Source organism: Anolis carolinensis, chromosome 1 (genome assembly GCF_035594765.1).
Source record: "Anolis carolinensis isolate JA03-04 chromosome 1, rAnoCar3.1.pri, whole genome shotgun sequence".
In the NCBI taxonomy this organism is placed as follows: Eukaryota; Metazoa; Chordata; class Lepidosauria; order Squamata; family Dactyloidae; genus Anolis; species Anolis carolinensis.
In genome coordinates, this window is record NC_085841.1 from 303,469,723 (window position 1) to 303,488,857 (window position 19,135).

Genomic DNA, 19,135 nt, shown 5'->3' on the forward strand with positions numbered 1-19,135 from the left:
AAAGCAGTACATTAGTATATGTAGATCCATTCTGAATGGATCCATTCTGAATTAACCACAAGTAGTGCAGTATAGAGGCAAAGTTTCTCTAGTTTTGCCACTGCTCTTTTTAAGGATCTTTATGATATTTTTAATTGGCAAATATGCTGCTCCAGGCAGCTTTCAAGTTAAAACAAATGTAGTGCAGATACAAAAGATTATCATTAAAATGCAATTAAACTGAATTTAAAATGTCAAATTAATATTATTAAAAACAATTAAATGCATTAAAAAGAAACAATTAAACATAGTTGGAAAATTGTACATTACCCTATTAAAAACCTATTCTTTTAAAATATTGATTCCGTAAAGCTTGTCAGATAAAATCTGCTAATTGTTGGAAGGATAGCAACTGGGGGGCTCATTCCAGCCTAGGAGTGGGGTTTCGCAGCCTTGGAGCTATCACTGAGGATAGAAACCTCTTTCCTAACTCCCAACAGATGTGCCTGTGTAGGTCCAAAAGAAGGGCTTCTCCTAAAGATCTCAGGATCCATTTTATCTTGTTTGGTGGAATACTGTCAGTCAAATGGCTTTGACCTGAACTATGCTATGCCCTTAAGCTAGAGCCTTAATTTGCGGGCTTTACAGGTCAAAAGCAATGTTGGTGTACAGAAATAGACTGGTAGCCAGTGGAGCTGCTGTAACAAGAAATCATGTGCTCCCTGTAACCAGCTCCAGTTAACATGATGCTGCAGCTCTTTGGAACAGCTAAAGTTTCCAAGCATCCTTCAAAGATAGCCCCATATATAGCACATTACAGTAATCCAAACATGATGCATCTAAGACATGTATTTCTATGCTCAGATCTGATATCTCCAGGAATGAGCATGGTTGGTTGATTATCTACCTAAATATACATCCAGCCATATCAGAAATCCAGGCATTCAGGCATCTAGGATCAAGCTGCAAATCTGCATCTTTAGCGGGAATACAACCTCATCTAGGTAGGATGAATATATATTCCTTGATTTGCCTTTTGACTGATCAAGGACATCTTTATCTTGCCTAGATTAGTCTTCAGTTTGTTTGCTCTGATCCAGTCTCTTACTTATGCCAGAAATTGATTTGTAATTAATGCAGCTATTTTACTATTTGGTGAAAAGAGGAGGAAATGGTGTGTCATTTTCATACTTGTAATGGACTCCAAGCCTCCATTCCCTCTCTCACATCTAGTTCATGCATGTGTGCAATACCTGATGCATGAGATACAAAACAGAATTCTGAGGGATGCCACATACCTGTGGTCAACTTGTTGAACAGGAATCCCTCAGCACCACGTCCCTTTAGGAAGGAGTCACATCTAAGATACCATGGATGATTCCAAAAACCACTAAGAGGTTCTACAAAATCAAGAGGGGTACATTTCCTCTCTCTGGTTCTCTGTCGACTGGATATCCACCAAGGAAATCAAAGCTGTCTCTATGCCATCGCAAGACCTGAAACTAAACCAAAGTGAACTGGAGCATTGAAAACATGTCTCTTCCTGGAGCTTAGGGTGTACCTACACCGTAGAATTAATGCAGCCTAACACCACTTCAACTGCCATGGCTCAGTGCTATGGAATTGTGGGAGTTATGGTTTTAAAAAGTTTTTAGCCTTATCTGCCAAAGAGTGCTGGTGCCTTACCAAACTACAAATCCGAGGGTGCCTGGATATTGCCGCACACTATAGTTACATATCCCAAAATGCTGAGTGAACACTGACTGATAGTGATCTAGTATGGTTTGATTTAGAAAGAGCCGAAAAAAACAGAATGGGCTTACAACTGCCTCTGTTACACATTAGAAACCTGCTTTGCTGTAAAAAGACATTGACCACACCTATCAGTCAGTCTCCTGGAGACTAGGACTGGGAGCAAATGGGATCAAATTGCAGAATAGGACATTCCATCTAAACATAAGTAACAACTTCCTGACTGTAAGAGCTGTTCGGCAGAAGAACTCATTGCCTCGGAGTGTGGTGGAAGCTCTTTCTTTGAGGCTTTTAAACAGAGGCTGGATGGCCATTTGTTAGGGGTACTTTGATTGTGCTTTTCCTGCATGACAGTGGGTTGGACTAGACAGCCTATGCAGTCTCTTCCACCTCTGTGATTCTTTGATTCAACCATGGCCACTTTATAAACCATGCAAGATGAGCACAAGCTATATGTTTCTCTTGTTTTATTTTTGTCTTCCTTGCAAAAATCCTGAGAGATAAATCACTGCTCTCAATCTGGAGATGAAGGACTTGACTGATTTCCATCTCAGCAGGAGCTCTTCTTTGAATTTCTCTTGTAACATTATGTTTTATGCATAATGTATATAATCAAGCAATTGGCACCTCGGAAGCTTTTAAGAATTGGGGCGAAAATAAAAAATAGCATATTTGCAATGCTGTGTAACTATGTATATGTATGTATATACATTATTCATTTGCAACTGCAGGATTGTGATTAGGGGTACTTAAAATGCAAATAATGCTTTTCTGTGGGCATGTGCATGTGGGTCTCCATAGTTCCTGGGTCTTAAGCAGTCCTCCCCCTTTGTATTCCTTTGAAGACAAAAGATATTCAGAAGTGATGAATCTGATTGTTAATGTTCTAGATAAAATATTACTTCTTTTGTATAGGAAATGCATGAATTAACTTGCCCATCTAGTCAGCACTACTACTTAATCTTAATAAGTGATCAGCCAGGTAACATGGTTATAGAAGATAATCAAGTAGACATGATTCCTCTTCCTTCCTCCCTTTTTCTTTTAGAATACTGTAGCTAGGAGAGTGCTTCAGTTCAACTACACTCATTGGAGTCCATAAAAAGTTTAATGCTTATATATAGTGTAAAATTGCATGTAACACTGGAATCCCATTGCAGAACACTAGACTAATTTCAGATGGTCTATTTTGAAGAAAATATTTTAATAATAGTTTGCTTTTCTAGTATACAATGTTTTATTTTTAATTTTTTGCTTCCATGTTTCAGAAATTCAAAGGTCCACACTTCATAATTTAGAAAGATAATTTAGTTAACAGCAAAGTTACTAAAACATCTATTCCACCCTTGATTAAAGTGTGAGGAGTGTGACATTCTGCACATACAGTTCTGCCCCAGCAGCTGTTGAGTCCCAGGATGCTGGCATGGCCATTTACTGGCAGAGAAACTGGGGAATGGGGGAAGAGTAACCAAGGAGTACCTGCCCCGACTGCAGTTGAGCAGTCTTTTCTGACAACAAACTGGAGAACAACTGCTTGATCAGCCAGTGAACCAACAGCTTGGATAATGTCTAAAAAAGATAAATCAATTCATAATGTGGAATTGTGTGTGTCTATCACTAACAAACACATTTGTTAGCCCCACCATCATTTTCCATTCATATTGTTATTCAGAGGTGAGTGCTAGGGTTGCTGAATATTGCAGCATCCAAAGGATTAAATGTGGAACATTTGGACAAAGTTATATCCATCTTTGCACTGACAGGATTTCAGCCAATATGTTTTTTCAGATGTGCCTCTATACTTTTTTTTTAAAACAGTTTAATATCAATCTGATAAACAGGAGTTTGAAAACTCTTTTATCATGCATGTGGACTTCTTAGAGAACTGGGATTACCTAAGGCACAATGTTGAAGTGTATATGATGGCAAATTGCCTTTTGGAACTATGCAATGTGTGTATTGACCCAGTTGTCTCAGTACTTATGGACATGCTTTTTGTTGTGGATTATACTTTTTTAATTAATTTTTATTTGGGGGCTCCATTCATTGAACATTCCAGATGGCATAGTGAACTGGATATTGGATATTCCTTCAATTATGTGTTCCTGTTCTTTGAGCACTGAACATTATCTTAATATTTCACTTTGCTCGCTTTCTGGCTAATATGACCATATTATTTACAGAATGAATACATAAAGGGTGGTGGTCATAATAGTGATAGCCTAACATTGAGTGATAACAACTTTTTTCTTTCATATTCATGAAATGCTTTGGAAAACTCCTCAATTAAAAATGGAAATTCCTTTCAAATAATAGTAATCTTACCATTGTAAAGCATATACTGTGAAATACTGAAAGTCAATTGCAAAATTACACTTTTCCTTGTGGATAAATAAATGTGAAACCTGTCACATTGGAATCTATAATCCACATGGGTTTTCCAGAAATAATTCTTAAACGTAAGGATTCTTGCTTGCCCTTGCTCATAGATCTTTTCTCCATATGGATTTTGCATCTCAGTCTAATGTTTTTTATATGTATTTGTCAGCAGAAGAAAAATGTTGGAACAACAGAATTTACCCTTGGGGAGATCTGTCCAGCTGCGTTGCATTACAAAATGGTAGTAATGGTGGATCATAACAGATTGTAACCTATCATAGCATTATCTTTACACCTGCAAAAGAATTCAAATCAACTCTATCTTTGGGTCATTTGTCTGAACAGAAACACATATTGTATAGTGTTCCTGTTGAAAGTCTGTTTTCTGGTCCCCGAGAGAACTTCAGACAAGCAATATAATCTCTCTCACCCCATCGAAGATTGAGTATTTGTTATTTCCATTTTATAGCAGAGGGAAACTGAGGCATGAAGCTATAGATGCCCCAGCTTGCTTTCTCATGCAATTTCTCCTGTAGTCAGCGAAGCATGGAAAGAAGAGTTAAATGTCACGGTGACTTGGGCTGAAATGTCACTTATTGAAAACCAAGGCAAGTTGATACTCTTGGGAAATGTAATGTAGTTTAATTTTGGTCCTATTTTCGCAGAACTATCAGTAATTAGAAGGTGATCTAATATTCTTCCATAGTTCATTACAATACGTTTTTAATATTCACATGGAAGGCTGGGTGTCTTTGCCAGTTACACAGGACTGCGGTGATGTGGTCTATATGGAACATAGCAGTTGAAAACTGGTCTATATAGAACATAGCAATTGAAAACACTACATCTTAACTGTTGATGTATTGCTGGGAACTCTTCTTTCTTTTTCCTTGAGCTATCTCCAAGCATTTCTCCATGGCTACTTAGCCTTTTGTATGATAGGCCAGCTATCTATGGCATACTGGATTTCCCAACTCATAACTCTAAAATGCTTTATTTCAGAGTAGAAAGGGTGCACTATATGTGGCCTATTATATCCATATCAGCTTGCTTATCCTTTTCAAGCAGCCATTGTCTTTTAATAGGCCTCTGCCTGGCAGGGGGAGCCCTTAATTCCTGCCACATGAGAATGGCCAGCTTGAATTACAGCAAACTGTACTATGCAACTCTGATCAAAAGACGTCTGTTGTTTTTAAAAAGTCTCTTTCTTTCTTCTCATTCTTTGTTTGTTTCGCTCTTTTGTTTTTAAATATAGTGGTCCAATAATTTAGCACAGAAAAAAATTTCGTGAGCTTTGGGTGGAGTGATCAGGCTATTAAGTAACTGACCTACTTCTCCATTCTATCTCTTGACCTAATATAGAGGTGACAAGGAAAGAAAAATAAAAAGGGGACCATCAACAATCAGCTGCACTGTTGGTTGTAGCTCTTGGGTGTTGGGAAAATGGTATATCTCATTTTCAAAAGCCATAACTTTGCTAGAACAGTGCCTAACAAACTGGAAGCATAAAACACAAATAGTAAGGCACAATCACTGTTGCATGTCTCCTTGATGATAGGCTTCTGTATATGCATACATTAACGTTATGTGGCCCATCTGATAGCAGCATGAAGTCAGATTTTGCTACAGTAGCCCACCAATGTTAGTGAGGTTCACCTGTAGCCAATATGTTTTAAACCATTAGTGATGAGGAGAGTGTAAAATGAGAGATGGGTCAAGGCTTGCTCCTGATCTTGAGCTGTTCTCCTGAGTCACTGAGGCCCCTTTTACACTGACATATAATCCAGTTCAAAGCAGATAATCTGGATTTTAGATGGCAGTGTAGAAGGGGCCCAAGAACTAATTCACCCAAATTGAAGGCACTCAGAATTTCTCCAAATATGTGTGACTACAGGCCACAAGGCCTCTTTCCTTTCTCAGTTACCCTGAGTTTTGAAATGTAAAAGAAGTACAGAATTTAGCCAGTTGATTGCAGGGGGGCATTTTTCTCCTAAACTATTTGATTCCAAGGGATTTACCCTCTAGTTAATGCTTTGTGTGGGGACACTTGAAACAGCAAAAAAACAAAAAAAGCAGCAGCTCTCTTTTTATTTTAGTTAACTAAGACATCACTTCTGAGTGTGGTGTTGCAGTCCATCTTGGAATATTAGAGGAAACAAAAAAAATGGCTGTCTGATCTTGAAGTGTGTGTATCTTACTTTAGTAAGAAAAGGAAACATGTTTTTTACACTGGAAACTCTGTTTTCATATTCAGATCTGGCTATGGAAATACAAGCAACAGAAGGCACTGGTCACGGTTCATTAACATTACTGTTGAAATATCACTAGAAAAAAGCCAGAAGGTAGTAGAACACCTTTTTATTCATACATCTCAGTGTTTTCTGGAACAATGCAATTTTGCTAAGATAGGATGCTTGCTTTCATTTATTAACATTCAGTTCACTGGAGAAGTCCTAGGAAGAGAGGGTGTTGAACCAAGGACGGCAGAACTGACTGAAGAAACAGTTTCATTTGCAAGTGAGCGTGATAACCAAATGTATACTTATTAATAACTGCAAGATCAGCTCATTGTTTAGTGTATGTTTATGTGTGTGTGCATAAGGTAAAGGTAAAGGTTTCCCCTGACGTTAAATCCAGTCGTGTCCGACTCTGGGGATTGGTGCTCATCTCCATTTCTAAGCCGAAGAGCTGGCGTTGTCCGTAGACACCTCCAAGGTCATGTGGCCGGCATGACTGCCTGAAGCGCCATTACCTTCCCGCCGGAGCAGTACCTATTGATCTACTCACATTTACATGTTTTCAAACTGCTAGGTTGGCAGAAGCTGGAGCTAACAGCAGGCGCTCATTCCGCTCCTTGGATTCGAACCTGTGACCTTTCGGTCTGCAAGTTCAACAACTCAGCGCTTTAATACACTGTGCCACCAGGTGCTCCGTGTGTGTGCATATGCATACACTTTTCTGCTGGTTGATAATAATTGATTCAATTAATCTTTATATGGCAGACCAGTTTATTAACGGCATCTCCACAAATTTGAAAATGTAAGCATGTAAATATGTAATCTAAGATAAGCATTGCTTATCTGAAATTCTGAAATCAAAAATACTCTGAAAGTCATTCACATGAGTGGCTGCAATAGTAATGCTTTCCTTTCTCGTGGTTCACTGAACACTAACTTTGTTTTAGGCACAAGATTATTAAAACTATTATGTATAAAATTATCTTAAGGGTTGGTTTGTACATAAAAATAAATAAATTTTGTGTCTAGACTTGGATCCATTTACAAGATATCTCATTATGTACATATATGCAAACTCACATATACAAACATCTGAAAAAATCCAAAACACTTGTCTGAAGTATTTCGGACCCTCAACCTCTACTGAACAGTATCACCTTTCAGCACTTTCTGTCAATGGACCTTGTTCTCTGTTCTTTTTGTTTGTTTGTTTTCATGTCATTGTCAAATAATTGCTGTTGTTTATTTGTTCAGTCACTTCCGACTCTTCGTGACCTCATGGACCAGCCCACGCCAGAGCTCCCTGTCGGCTGTGGCCACCCCCAGCTCCTTCAAGGTTAAGCCAGTCACTTCCCTTTTCCTTCCATTTTCCCCAGTATCAGTATTTTCTCCAAGCTTTCCTGTCTTCTCAAAGTACTTTCTCAAAGACCAAAGTACTTCAGCTTTGCCTCTAATATTCTTCCCTCCAGTGAGCAGTCAAGCATTATTTGCTGGAGTATGGGCTGGTTGGATCTTCTTGCGGTCCAAGGCACTCAGAATTTTCCTCCAACACCAAATAATAAAGTTTGGCTAACTTGGTCTGGGATATTTCCTTGCCTTTTGCATTTGCACAACATATTGGTTCATCCTATATATTTCAGGTTCTTCTTTCCTTTATCTAGTTCTCAGGTCTTCTGAATATGTTCCTTCACCCTACACAGAGCTTCCCCAACCCCTCCCCTCCCCACTACCACAGCAGGAGAACTGATAATATGGCAGAGAAAATAGCTAACTACTACTCAAGTGGTTTTTTTATATGAAGGTTATCTCCTCATCAGGGAATAAATAATGTGCAATGTGACCCTCACTTTAATGAAAAGCCTTGCAAACTGAAGAACCAGACATAGTTAACATTCCCTGCTGCTCCTTTGATATGGGGACACATCCTATAAATTTGTTCAGTGCTTTACTCTGGAGCTGCATTTACTAACCTCTGAAGGAAGGGGTTTAGATGATCTTTCCAAGTGCCTGGCCTTCTCTTCAAGCCAAGGTCAGCAACAAATGTCAGGGCCTGGTTACAATCCCATCCCAGAACATTACAACTTACTTTTTAAAGTCCAGAGATTTCAAAGGAGTGCTTGCAAGTTTCTGAGCACTGGCAGGTTGCCGAAATGTAATTAGTCAATGGCAGGCAAGGCTCTTTTAAGAGCGTAGTCTGTTTTCAGAGAAGCAGCACCTGAGCAGTAGTGTTCTCCCCGTATGTTCATCAAACAAAGAACATTGGCTTCATGATTCCAGAGTCCTCAATCTTTCTGCTCTTATTCATGTGCATAGAGTAAGTATGCTGCAAGGCATGTCTTTCCCACTCCTTGGCATTCCAAGGAGATTCCTGTCTGGTTTGTCTTCTCTCAAGCATGCAAGGGCAAGGTCTGTGAGCGTGGAATTATTTTGCTGTTAACTGCTGTTCTGTAAAGGCCTTTTCACAATTTTCTATATTAGACTGGATCCTGTCTCCTCTCCTCTCTCTCTACCACTGTCTCCTACCACTATGATGTGTAAGGCAACCACTTCCATTGAACTGAATGCCCATCAACTTAGAAAAACCTTTGAGGGAAATGCAACTGCTTGAAGTATATTAATGAGGGCTTTAGTTTTAATTGCTAGTGCAAGTAGACAAGTTGGTAATTGTGTCCATGGTAACTTCAGTTTAATGTGCTAATTTGCCTGTCTTTCCTGAGTGGTTCTGAGGCGGACCAGGCAAATGTAAAGTCTCTTGCTTCACCAGGAAGGTTTGATAACATAGTAGGGGCTGTCATTCTGACATTGAAAGGGCTACACCTGTTGGCAATGCTTATGGTAGAGATTTGTTCTGCTTAAAGAGATCCTTTTACTACTTTTCTGTACTTCTTTATGAAAATGCACAACCAATTGCTGGGATTCAGAGTTTAGTGAATCTAAAGAAGTGGACAAAAACAAAAACACAAGCTAAAATAGAAATCAGTCAAAGGTGTTGCTAGATTCTGCCCCCCTTTGTAAAGTTGTCAGGATTGTTTCAAAACATTTTGAAGGGAAATGATCTGTATAGAAAAATAATCTATTCCTTGGGTGGTAAACATTATATGGCATTTGATATAAGCTAGGTTTTTTTTCTACAGTGATGTCTGATATAGCTCATTTTGGGTCAAATGGTACTTATGGAGGCTCAAAAAGTTGTAGGAGAGCTGAATTGAAAGTCATATCACATGCTTGTAGTTTTTATAATTCTTTTTTCCTAGAAAAGGTATTGGGAGAATGTGGCTTGCCAGGTGTTGTTTAACTCCCAGGCTGACGGGAGTTGTAGTTCAACCACATCCCGAGAGCCATGAATTTTCCAGCTTTGCGCCACCCCAGAGATGGCAGATAGTTTAATGCCATTTGGAACACACCTAGCACAATCCCTGGCCTTACACTATACTGGTAGAAGTTTATGGCAGTTGCAGTCAAAAATCTGTACTGTCTCATTTCCCATCCCTAGTAGGGACTGTGAGCTGGATTTTCTCCATATAGATGTTTATATTACATTAGTGTTGCTTATGATTGCTGCCGTGTCCCTCTTTAAATTGGAGATTTACATATGTTCTATGTCTGTAAGTGGGATAGGGAAATTCCCATTTATGGGAATATACACCTACTACAAAACTCTACGAACGAAATAGTACAGTTTCTAGGGTTGTGACTTTTTAATTAAGGGCTCACAAGTCACTATATTTGACATGGTATACTAACAAACTCCATGCTTTTGGACAATATATGGAAAATCAAGATTTAGCATAATCTACCGGCTCAAAAACTGTGCCTCCTTCCCGATTATTCATTTTCAGCTGAGTTCTGTCTTGCCTATTATTTTATGGGTTTTTTTTTAAAAAAAATCCCTGTCTGTGATCCCAAATTGTGATATCATGATACAGAAAAAAAACCCAACAATTTAAGAGTTTGTTGGGAAATCACCTTTCCTTCTGATCTGTCCAGAGAAAGGTGTTCAGTTGCTTGTCTCAAAGGCATAATTGGTGCATGGGAAAAATAGTTTTTGTTAACTTGGTTAATGAATTGGATGCAGTTTTGTTTGTTTTGGCAGGAGCATTTCCTGAGTAAAATTCTGTTCAGAAAACTCACACCAGTGGGAAGGAAAGAGCAGTTATTTTCACTAATCGCTGCTCATGTCTTTAGCCCCAGCTCATGTCTTTTAGGATTTTAAAGCAATATTTGGGAGGAGAAGATATAAGATTGCAAAGGAAGGAGAAAATCATAAACTTATAGCTGAACAGAAAAATGTATTCTAAATATTAACTCTACAGAAGATACAGTTCAATATGTACAGTATGTGACCATTTACAGTCCAACTTTAAAACAACCAATCTTCCATGACTTAGATAATAGATAAAATAATAAATGTACAAATCAAATGGCATAAATATAAAAATACATAAGCATAATAGCATATACCAGAACTAAAAGAAAACCACATTCCACCAGTACTTTAACAGTCATTTGTGGCCATTGGGAAAAGGCAATTCCTTTTCTTTACCTCATGTGTTTATTGCAGTTTGGAGTGTCCAGTGGACTATGGTGCAGTGAAAGCCTGGGGGCCAGTTGCCACTGACATAATTGGTGACAAGGCTTTCAAAAATATTTATTGTAATTTGATTGTTATTATAATTATTACTTAATGTACTAATATAATAGAGTGCTTAGGTATCCTTTTACAATGGGAGAGGAAGGGAACCCTAGTAAGGCTACCTTCTCCTCAGCACTAGACCACTACTATTTAAATCGACGTTGACATTTTCGGTCTCCTCTGTTTGTAAAAACCTGTGTGTGAATGTGTGAACAATGTAAAAATATATCTAACTTGTTTGGTGGCTTTGTTTATTCGTTAATTATAGTAAAAGTAAGCAATACTTATTAAAACAGTAATATCTAATGAAATTTATCTCTTGTTGTATAATTACGGGTGCATACAAAGGCAGCATTACAAAAAAGGATTATGACTTTTCCTATTCCTTATATAAAATACAATGGGCCCTCAGTATTTGCTGGTATTTGTTTCCAGGACCAAACTGACATCCCTTATATAAATTGACAAACAACTCAAATGAGTGCCAGAAAGAGTCTTAAAAAATGGCAGAAGGCTACAGCAAGATATGCCTATGTATCAGCATAATACTCAGTATATAACAAAATCAAGGTTTGTATTTTTGGAGGTTTTCCCCTCAAATAATTTTGAACCATGGTTGGTTGGATCCATGGATGCAGAACTCATAGATACGGAGGGCCATCTGTATTGGAATGCACCAAATCTACTTTATTGCATGAATCACATTTTTGAAATGAAAAATTACCAGTCAGAATTCTAAACCCTTCAATTTAATCCTATGTTTTCTCAAATCTACTATTTTAAAATATCAGACAGGCATAAAGATGCCTGAGAAGGAAAATGGTAGCAGTGGCCAGGGGTGGCTGCCCTCCTGAGGCAGCATTCCTGCTTTCCCCTCTCCATGAATTATATCAGAATCCATAATTTGGGCCCCAAACCTGCTCATGAAGTCAACTTGTATATGAGTGTATACAGTAATCTTCTATTCAGAAACAGGTGCTCTCTGTGAAGTTCTCACAGGGAGAATTGGTGTACGAGAAAGGCCAATGTACTCCCATAGATAATCAGGCAGTTTAAGATTATGATAGTATGATGCCAGTACAGACATCAATTTATTATTAATGTAGGTGTGTATTACCTATGAATGTTTTTAGGTAAATGCAGAACTGGTGGATTGATAGCTGTTTTATTATACATCTTTTACTAACAAGCACTGTGACAGACCTTTTCAAATCTTTTTTACACCTTTCTGGGCACTGCGCAGTTTATAGTACAATAAAAGAGTGATGTTTTATTATATTACGCTCAAGAGTGATCATCCAATGTCAAAGAAACATCATAACTATGTCTTTTTAAAAACAGAACTATATGATTCAACCATTGTGAAGTTTCTGGAACTTGATCCTATGCTTGGTGAAGGTGGAATATTTTTTTATTAAATTCAGTAGGTTTTGAACCAGGCCTTTGGGGCATTGCAGGCAGATTCTGGTTATTTCTTTATCTTGTCCTCTGCTACTAGGTAACAACATGTGTCTAAATTGTATAAAACAGAAAATACCTGATAATTATAGAAGAATTTATAATTATTTTTACTATTTTAGGCAAGTAATTCTGAACAGTTATACTTACTTGCCTAAAATAGCAAAAAAGTTGAAGTGAAAGGGAGGAAAATTAAATCTAACTGGTTGGTATTATTTTGATGCATAACCAGACAAATGAGCAATTTTGAAGTAAGTTAATATATTTTCAATGTGCAGAGAATTTTTGTCTTCATAGCAGAAATTTAAATTTTATGTTGTTAATCTTTTTGAGTGTGCGAAATCAGTTCAAGAAAGAACTTGAAACATTTTTGAAAGTTCTCTAGAGGGGAATTGACTTGTAACTGAACCGTTAGTGTGTCAAATGTTATTAAATGGATCTTACTGTATGATGTGCAACAGAACTAAGAGAGACCCCTGTTAGCCCATAGATTGTGGTTACTGTGGAGAAGCTACCTATGGAGAAGATCTGCCCCCATGGAGGATAAGCATGCATCTTTTCATTAATTTTCTCACAGAGACTCAGTAAGCGCAACTCTCCCAGGGAAATGCTTTCATGATCCCTCTGGGGGATTGGAAACTCTTGCCAAATTTAAGAGAAGTACAAGGTCATGCACAGGATGAATCCTTTTTTTTCCTTTAAGGCACTTCTTATTGTGCCTTTGCTTTTCATTTTTGTTTGTATTAATGTTATTGTTTAATTTGTATGTTGGACTTTAATAGCATCTTAGAGGGGCACTTTCAAATGCCCATGAAATTTGATATTGCTGGTTTCTAAGATCCTCTCAAAGAAACAAAGAAACTGCATCAGATACCAAAAGCCTTATTAAATGACATTGCCTGCAGTGTTCACAGCTAAGAAATTGAGGCTTTGTAATAGGCTCTGGAAGTAAAACTGTCCAGTTACCAGATGGCTCTTATTTCAAAGAATTCTTCCTAATTCACAAACATCTCAGCTCTGCAAAATCTAACAGATGTGCCTCATTTTGGACATTGCAGTTCTGTACACAGATATTCCAACACCAAAACATCGCCTTTTCAAAAGATCATTGTCACAATAAAGAGTCCAAGTCATGTTCTTAGACAGATCTATTTTGAGGGCAACATTTCATAAACAAAAGAAATATTCTCGCATCCTTTCATCCTGGTGTCTGTTCATTGTGATGCAACCTTAGACCAAAGTTTCCGAATAACTCAGGGATAGAAAAACTATCCCATTCCTATAACTGTATAAATATGCTTTATACTTGAGAGTTTAATATCACTCTATACTGCATCAGAAGAAGTGGATCTTTACCCATGAAAGCTCCTTCTAAAAGTGCTACATTATTATTTTCTCTCCTCCCCCCCCCCCCCATACTCTTTTTCTTGGGAAAACTAGGAAATCTTAAGAGAGAGGAGGGAAATATTAGGTAAAAGTAGAATATAGAATCAGGTAAATGAAGAAGCAATTAGCATACTATTTAACTAGAACGAAGCAAGACATGTAACATGCAGTGTCAGGCCAGGATAATTAAAATGGGTGTCAAGGAAGTACATTTATTTATTTCCAGACAGTCATTAGTTCTTGTCTGACAGAACATACATACACACACACACACTATTTCAAGTTTTCCTTTTCTACATCACTGGTATGTTCAAATCCAGACAATCACCCACATGCTGCTTTGTCATGGAAAAGCCATAGCCTCCATTGTATAAGAAGGAAACTTCTATTTCTCATAATAGCCTGTGAAGTTAATAAGCAAGTGTGAGTGAGATTCAGTCAAAGCATTTGGTTACAGTTCAAACTAGAGAAGCTACTTAATACAGATTTTATCCTAGTTGGGAGCCAGGAAGGGGAAAAAAAAGGAAAACCCACCAGGTTCTTGCAGTGGATTGTTTGCAAAGAAACACCAGATAGAGTGATCTATTTACACGAATTACCAGTAGTTATGGGAGTATTTTTGTTTACATTCTAGAGCAATTGTTCTTCAACATGCAATCTTAACTTTGTGTTCTTTCGCATTTGACATTGCAAAAATATACCTCGGTGTAGAGACTAGCTTTCATTTGGTAAAAAATCTGTTGGAATTGACATATAGCGACCCCTCTTCATGCCCTTTCCCCCCACCATCCAGTTAAGGCTTATACTGAACAAGTATTTGTTATTATTACTATGTTATGTTTATTTATGGCCTGCTTTTTCTCTTCAAAAGGATACTCAGTATCTGAAATTTGTAATGAAACACATTTCACAGATCAAATGGCATTTTCACTTTAAAAAATATAATATTGCAAAGATGCTATGTCTAATGTACATAATGAGTAAAATATGGACAGCCATCCACATTTGCTGAGCTTAAGGGCACAGGACCTTAACGAAAGTGGAAAAAGCACATATTTTAAAATATTATCTGAGAAAATATCTCTCTAGGAATCTCTTGGTTCTCCAGCATGGCTCTAAAGTTGGCCTGTACAACTTGTGCCCTGCAGATATTTGGGCCTTCAACTGCCAGAAACACTAGCCAGCTTATTTGATGGGCATGATTTCTGGGAGATGAAGTCCAAAACACCTGGAAGATTGCAAGTTGTGCAGGTTTGACCTAAAGTCAACCTCTGGTGGAAGTTGACGATACACTGGAGGACCTAGAGAGTCTTAGAAATAACATTGTAATAAAATCTGCAAATAATCAAATTCACAAAAGTCAACCCTACAGATGTGGAGAGCTGACTTTATTTTTTATGGTTGTTTATGCTAAATTATCTTTGTGAATAAATTGGGCCACAAGTCAGCAGGCCAGTGCCATACCAAGAACGTGGAGATCCAAACTAACCATGTCTTTTCTGAAGGGCCATTCTTTGTGCTAACATTATTTATGTCAATAGCGTAACCAAACAATGTGGAGGTAAATGCTTGTAGAGTATCCAGCTTTAGTGCTCAAAATGTTCATATATTATCTGTTGGAAATGTGATAATGCTTTTCTTCTCATATGGAATATAGGGCGGACTATAGCATAACAACTGGATGGGGTTGTTTGAGGCATGAATTGGGAAAAGGAAAGAAAGGAGGAGGAGGAACTCCTCAAATACATAGAAATATGCATTTTTACTTGATTCCAGCATGGTTCAGGAGCAGTAGGGTTGCAAAATTACTTGTGACATAGACTTAAAACTGATTATCAGTCCCAGCCAGAGCAAATTGAATCAGTAGAACATATGTAAGTGTTGACTTAGCAAGTTCCCATTGATTAAATAGGTCTGTTCTAGATTACACAATTAGATTTCCTGTGAAGAACAACTCAATACTGGCTGTTAGGAATAGTGGGAGTTGAAGTCCAAAACATCTGGAGAGCTGAAGTTTGTCCATGCCTGATCTAGATCCATTTTACCTAACTTTGGACCTAATTATGGAACAACAAAGCTTTTGTCACATTTGCTGGGCAGACTGGATCAGGAACTGGACAGAGGGAGTTTATTTGTTGGTTGTGCTTGACCAAAAATTCTAACCCTTTCTAATCTTGGTGCTAAGGGATTCTGAATGAATGTTGTGGCTAGCGGACTATCAAGTCGCTAGCAAGAGTTTTGGTAAAAGCAAGAATTTCTTAGACTAGTGCTTCTTCAGCTATGGTGTGGTAGAGCGGTATTTTATTTTCCCTATAGCAGTGGTTCTCAACCTGTGGGTCCCCAGATGTTTTGGCCTTCAACTCCCAGAAATCCTAACAGCTAGTAAATTGGCTGGGATTTCTGAGAGTTGTTGGCCAAAACACCTGGGGACCCACAGGTTGAGAACCACTGCCCTAGAGCATCTGGGACCAGCACCATATTTGTGCTCATTGGCTACAACCGAGCAAAAATAATTTCTTTTTTGGAACCTTGCTACTGGCTGGTACTGGACCATAGCCATCACTTTGAATAGCACTATCCTAAATGTTCTCCTCTTTAATGGAGATATACTACAGTTTTTTGAGGGTCTATAATGTAGTAGTAGTAGTAGTAGTAGTAGTAGTAGTAGTAATAATAATAAGTCAAAAATCAGAAACTCCTCAAAGCACAGCAGACAAAAACCAGTACAAGAAAGCCACACTACAAACTAGAGCTGACAGCTGGACCAACAAAACATTGCATGGAATGTTCCTTGACAAAATTGAAGGAAAAGCTGATAAGGAGAAGACCTGGCTATGGCTCACGAATGGGACCCTGAAGAAGGAGACAGAAGGCCTGATCCTTGCAGCCCAGGAGCAAGCCATCAGAACAAATGCAATTAAGGCCAAGATCGAAAAATGACAGCTGATGACCCAAAATGCAGACTGTGCAAGGAAACCGACGAAACCATTGATCATATCCTCAGCTGCTGTAAGAAAACTGCACAGACAGACTACAAACAGAGGCACAACTATGTGGCCCAAATGATTCATTGGAACTTATGCCTCAAGTACCACCTCCCAGCAGCAAAGAACTGGTGGGATCACAAACCTGCAAAAGTATTGGAAAATGAGCACGCAAAGATACTGTGGGACTTCTGAATCCAGACTGACAAAGTTCTGGAACACAACACACCAGACATCACAGTTGTGGAAAAGAAAAAGGTTTGGATCATTGATGTCGCCATCCCAGGTGACAGTCGCATTGATGAAAAACAACAGGAAAAACTCAGCCGCTATCAGGACCTCAAGATTGAACTTCAAAGACTCTGGCAGAAACCAGTACAGGTGGTCCCGGTGGTGATGGGCACATTGGGTGCCGTGCCAAAAGATCTCAGCCGGCATTTGGAAACAATAGACATTGACAAAATTACGATCTGCCAACTGCAAAAGGCCACCCTGCTGGGATCTGCGCGCATCATCCGAAAATACATCACACAGTCCTAGACACTTGGGAAGTGTTCGACTTGTGATTTTGTGATATGAAATCCAGCATATCTATCTTGTTTGTTGTGTCATAATAATAATAATAACTTTATTTCTATACCGCCCTATCTCTTAAAAGGGACTCATGTACCAAAATCTCAGATGCATAAAGTATATATAGGTAGTTTCAAAAGGTGGAAACACCTTTGGATGTTGTATATTTTCTATTTGAGTACAGCATTTCTCAGCTGACACCAATATTTTATTTTCTCTTTGTAGCTTTAGCAGTGTGGGTCAAGGAACTCATATTTTGTTCCGAGAGTTCAGCTTTGTTCAAGCTACGCCGCATAATCGGGCATCCTTTCTAAGGACCTTCTGGCGATGTTTCAGGACAGTGGGGAAAAATGGAGGTGAGTCTAAAAAGAAAATCTCTTTCCCTCTTTCTTGGTAGGCTTCCTGTACTCTTCTAATATGTTGATTAGAACTTAAGACTAGAACTTTGTTCTCTAATGTTTTTAAGTTACTGACTGAACCTTTTGATCATATAAACATTATCTGCATGTCCACTCTTATCTCTTTTGTCCATGGCAGCAAACATTCATCATTAATGTATGGTGTTTATCTTGATTGCAATTTCACTTTTCACCTAGGAAGACCTTTTCAATTTTATTTTTCCGCAGGGCTTTTTACTGGCTACTCCCTGGTAGTTTAGGTAAAACAAGTCAAGCAGCTCTTGTGATGGGGGTTTTCAGGAGGCAAGGTTGCAGATCAAAGCCTGTCTTATGTTCAGGAAAATTGGGTGTGGATCGATCTGATTTATGACATGTATAAATAGAAACAGCTCAAACATATATTAAAGCATTAACATGAAAAGCAGCATTTAGTCAAATTTGTTAATAAACAGCTAGTCTACAATTCTGTGGTTCTGAGACTGTGTTTTCTTGGGCTGTAGGATTTATTGGATCTCTTTCTTTGAGGGACAAAGATCTAACATCACAGCCTTCTATGAAGCATCAGAAAGGTTTTTAGTCTATGCTCTTCCATCATTGAGGTTTGTGGGATGTGGGAGCATTTTGGGAGGACCCACAGGATCTCAAACAAACTTCTGTTTTTCAGCTGCATATTCAGTCAGAAGGGAAAACTATGCTAGCCTTGGAGCTTGCTAAGTTTATATCAATGTTTTTAAACTTTGAAAATCTCCCAGAACAGGAGAAAAGGAAAAGGAATAGAATCCCTACCCTGCAAGGTATAGTAAAATGCCTTCCCCTGACTTAGAACCTCCATCTCCTGCTACATAGGATTGCTCTGCTTGAGAGACAAGAGACTCTTATTTGAAATCATCTGATCCTCCCAATCTTTATAGATTTTTAAGTAGAACCTGAATGAAGTCTTTATCGAGCTGTAGTTATTATCCTGATGTTATGTCCAGCATATTTGAGATTGCTACACCCATGGTTCATGTGAGTCACAACATACTAAATAGAGGTGCACAACAGCAGTTAAGAATGCAGCATCTATTTAACACACCACTCCTCCTTCGATGAGAAATGGTGTACAGCAAGGATTCAAAAGAAAGGAGATATGATGGGGTGCAAGCAGGGCCCTTTTATTAATAAATAAAAATAAAAGAATGCACAATTGTTTATCATATAGACTTTGCATCACTTATCCAGAATTCCAAACTCCAAAATACTCCAAAATCGACATGGTCCTCATGTGTGGCTGTGATAGTGACACCTTTGTTTTCTGATTGTTCATTATGCACAAACTTCGTTTCATGCACAACATTCCTAAAGATACTATGTTTA

At 38.3% G+C, this 19,135-nt stretch overlaps 1 protein-coding gene across 3 annotated transcripts in view; it reads left to right on the forward strand.

Annotated features, from left to right (window-relative positions):
* The window catches only part of cstpp1 (centriolar satellite-associated tubulin polyglutamylase complex regulator 1), a 139,921-nt gene that overhangs the window by 41,528 nt on the left and 79,258 nt on the right, over positions 1-19,135 (forward strand). For 2 of the 3 annotated variants that reach the window (XM_003214597.3, XM_062967957.1), the window contains exon 3: positions 17,607-17,737. In XM_003214597.3, the coding sequence (XP_003214645.1) occupies positions 17,607-17,737 (131 nt within the window). Of the gene's footprint in view, positions 1-8,301; positions 8,662-17,606; positions 17,738-19,135 lie in introns of those variants that run through there. The other variant, XM_008104934.3, reaches the window with a different exon arrangement.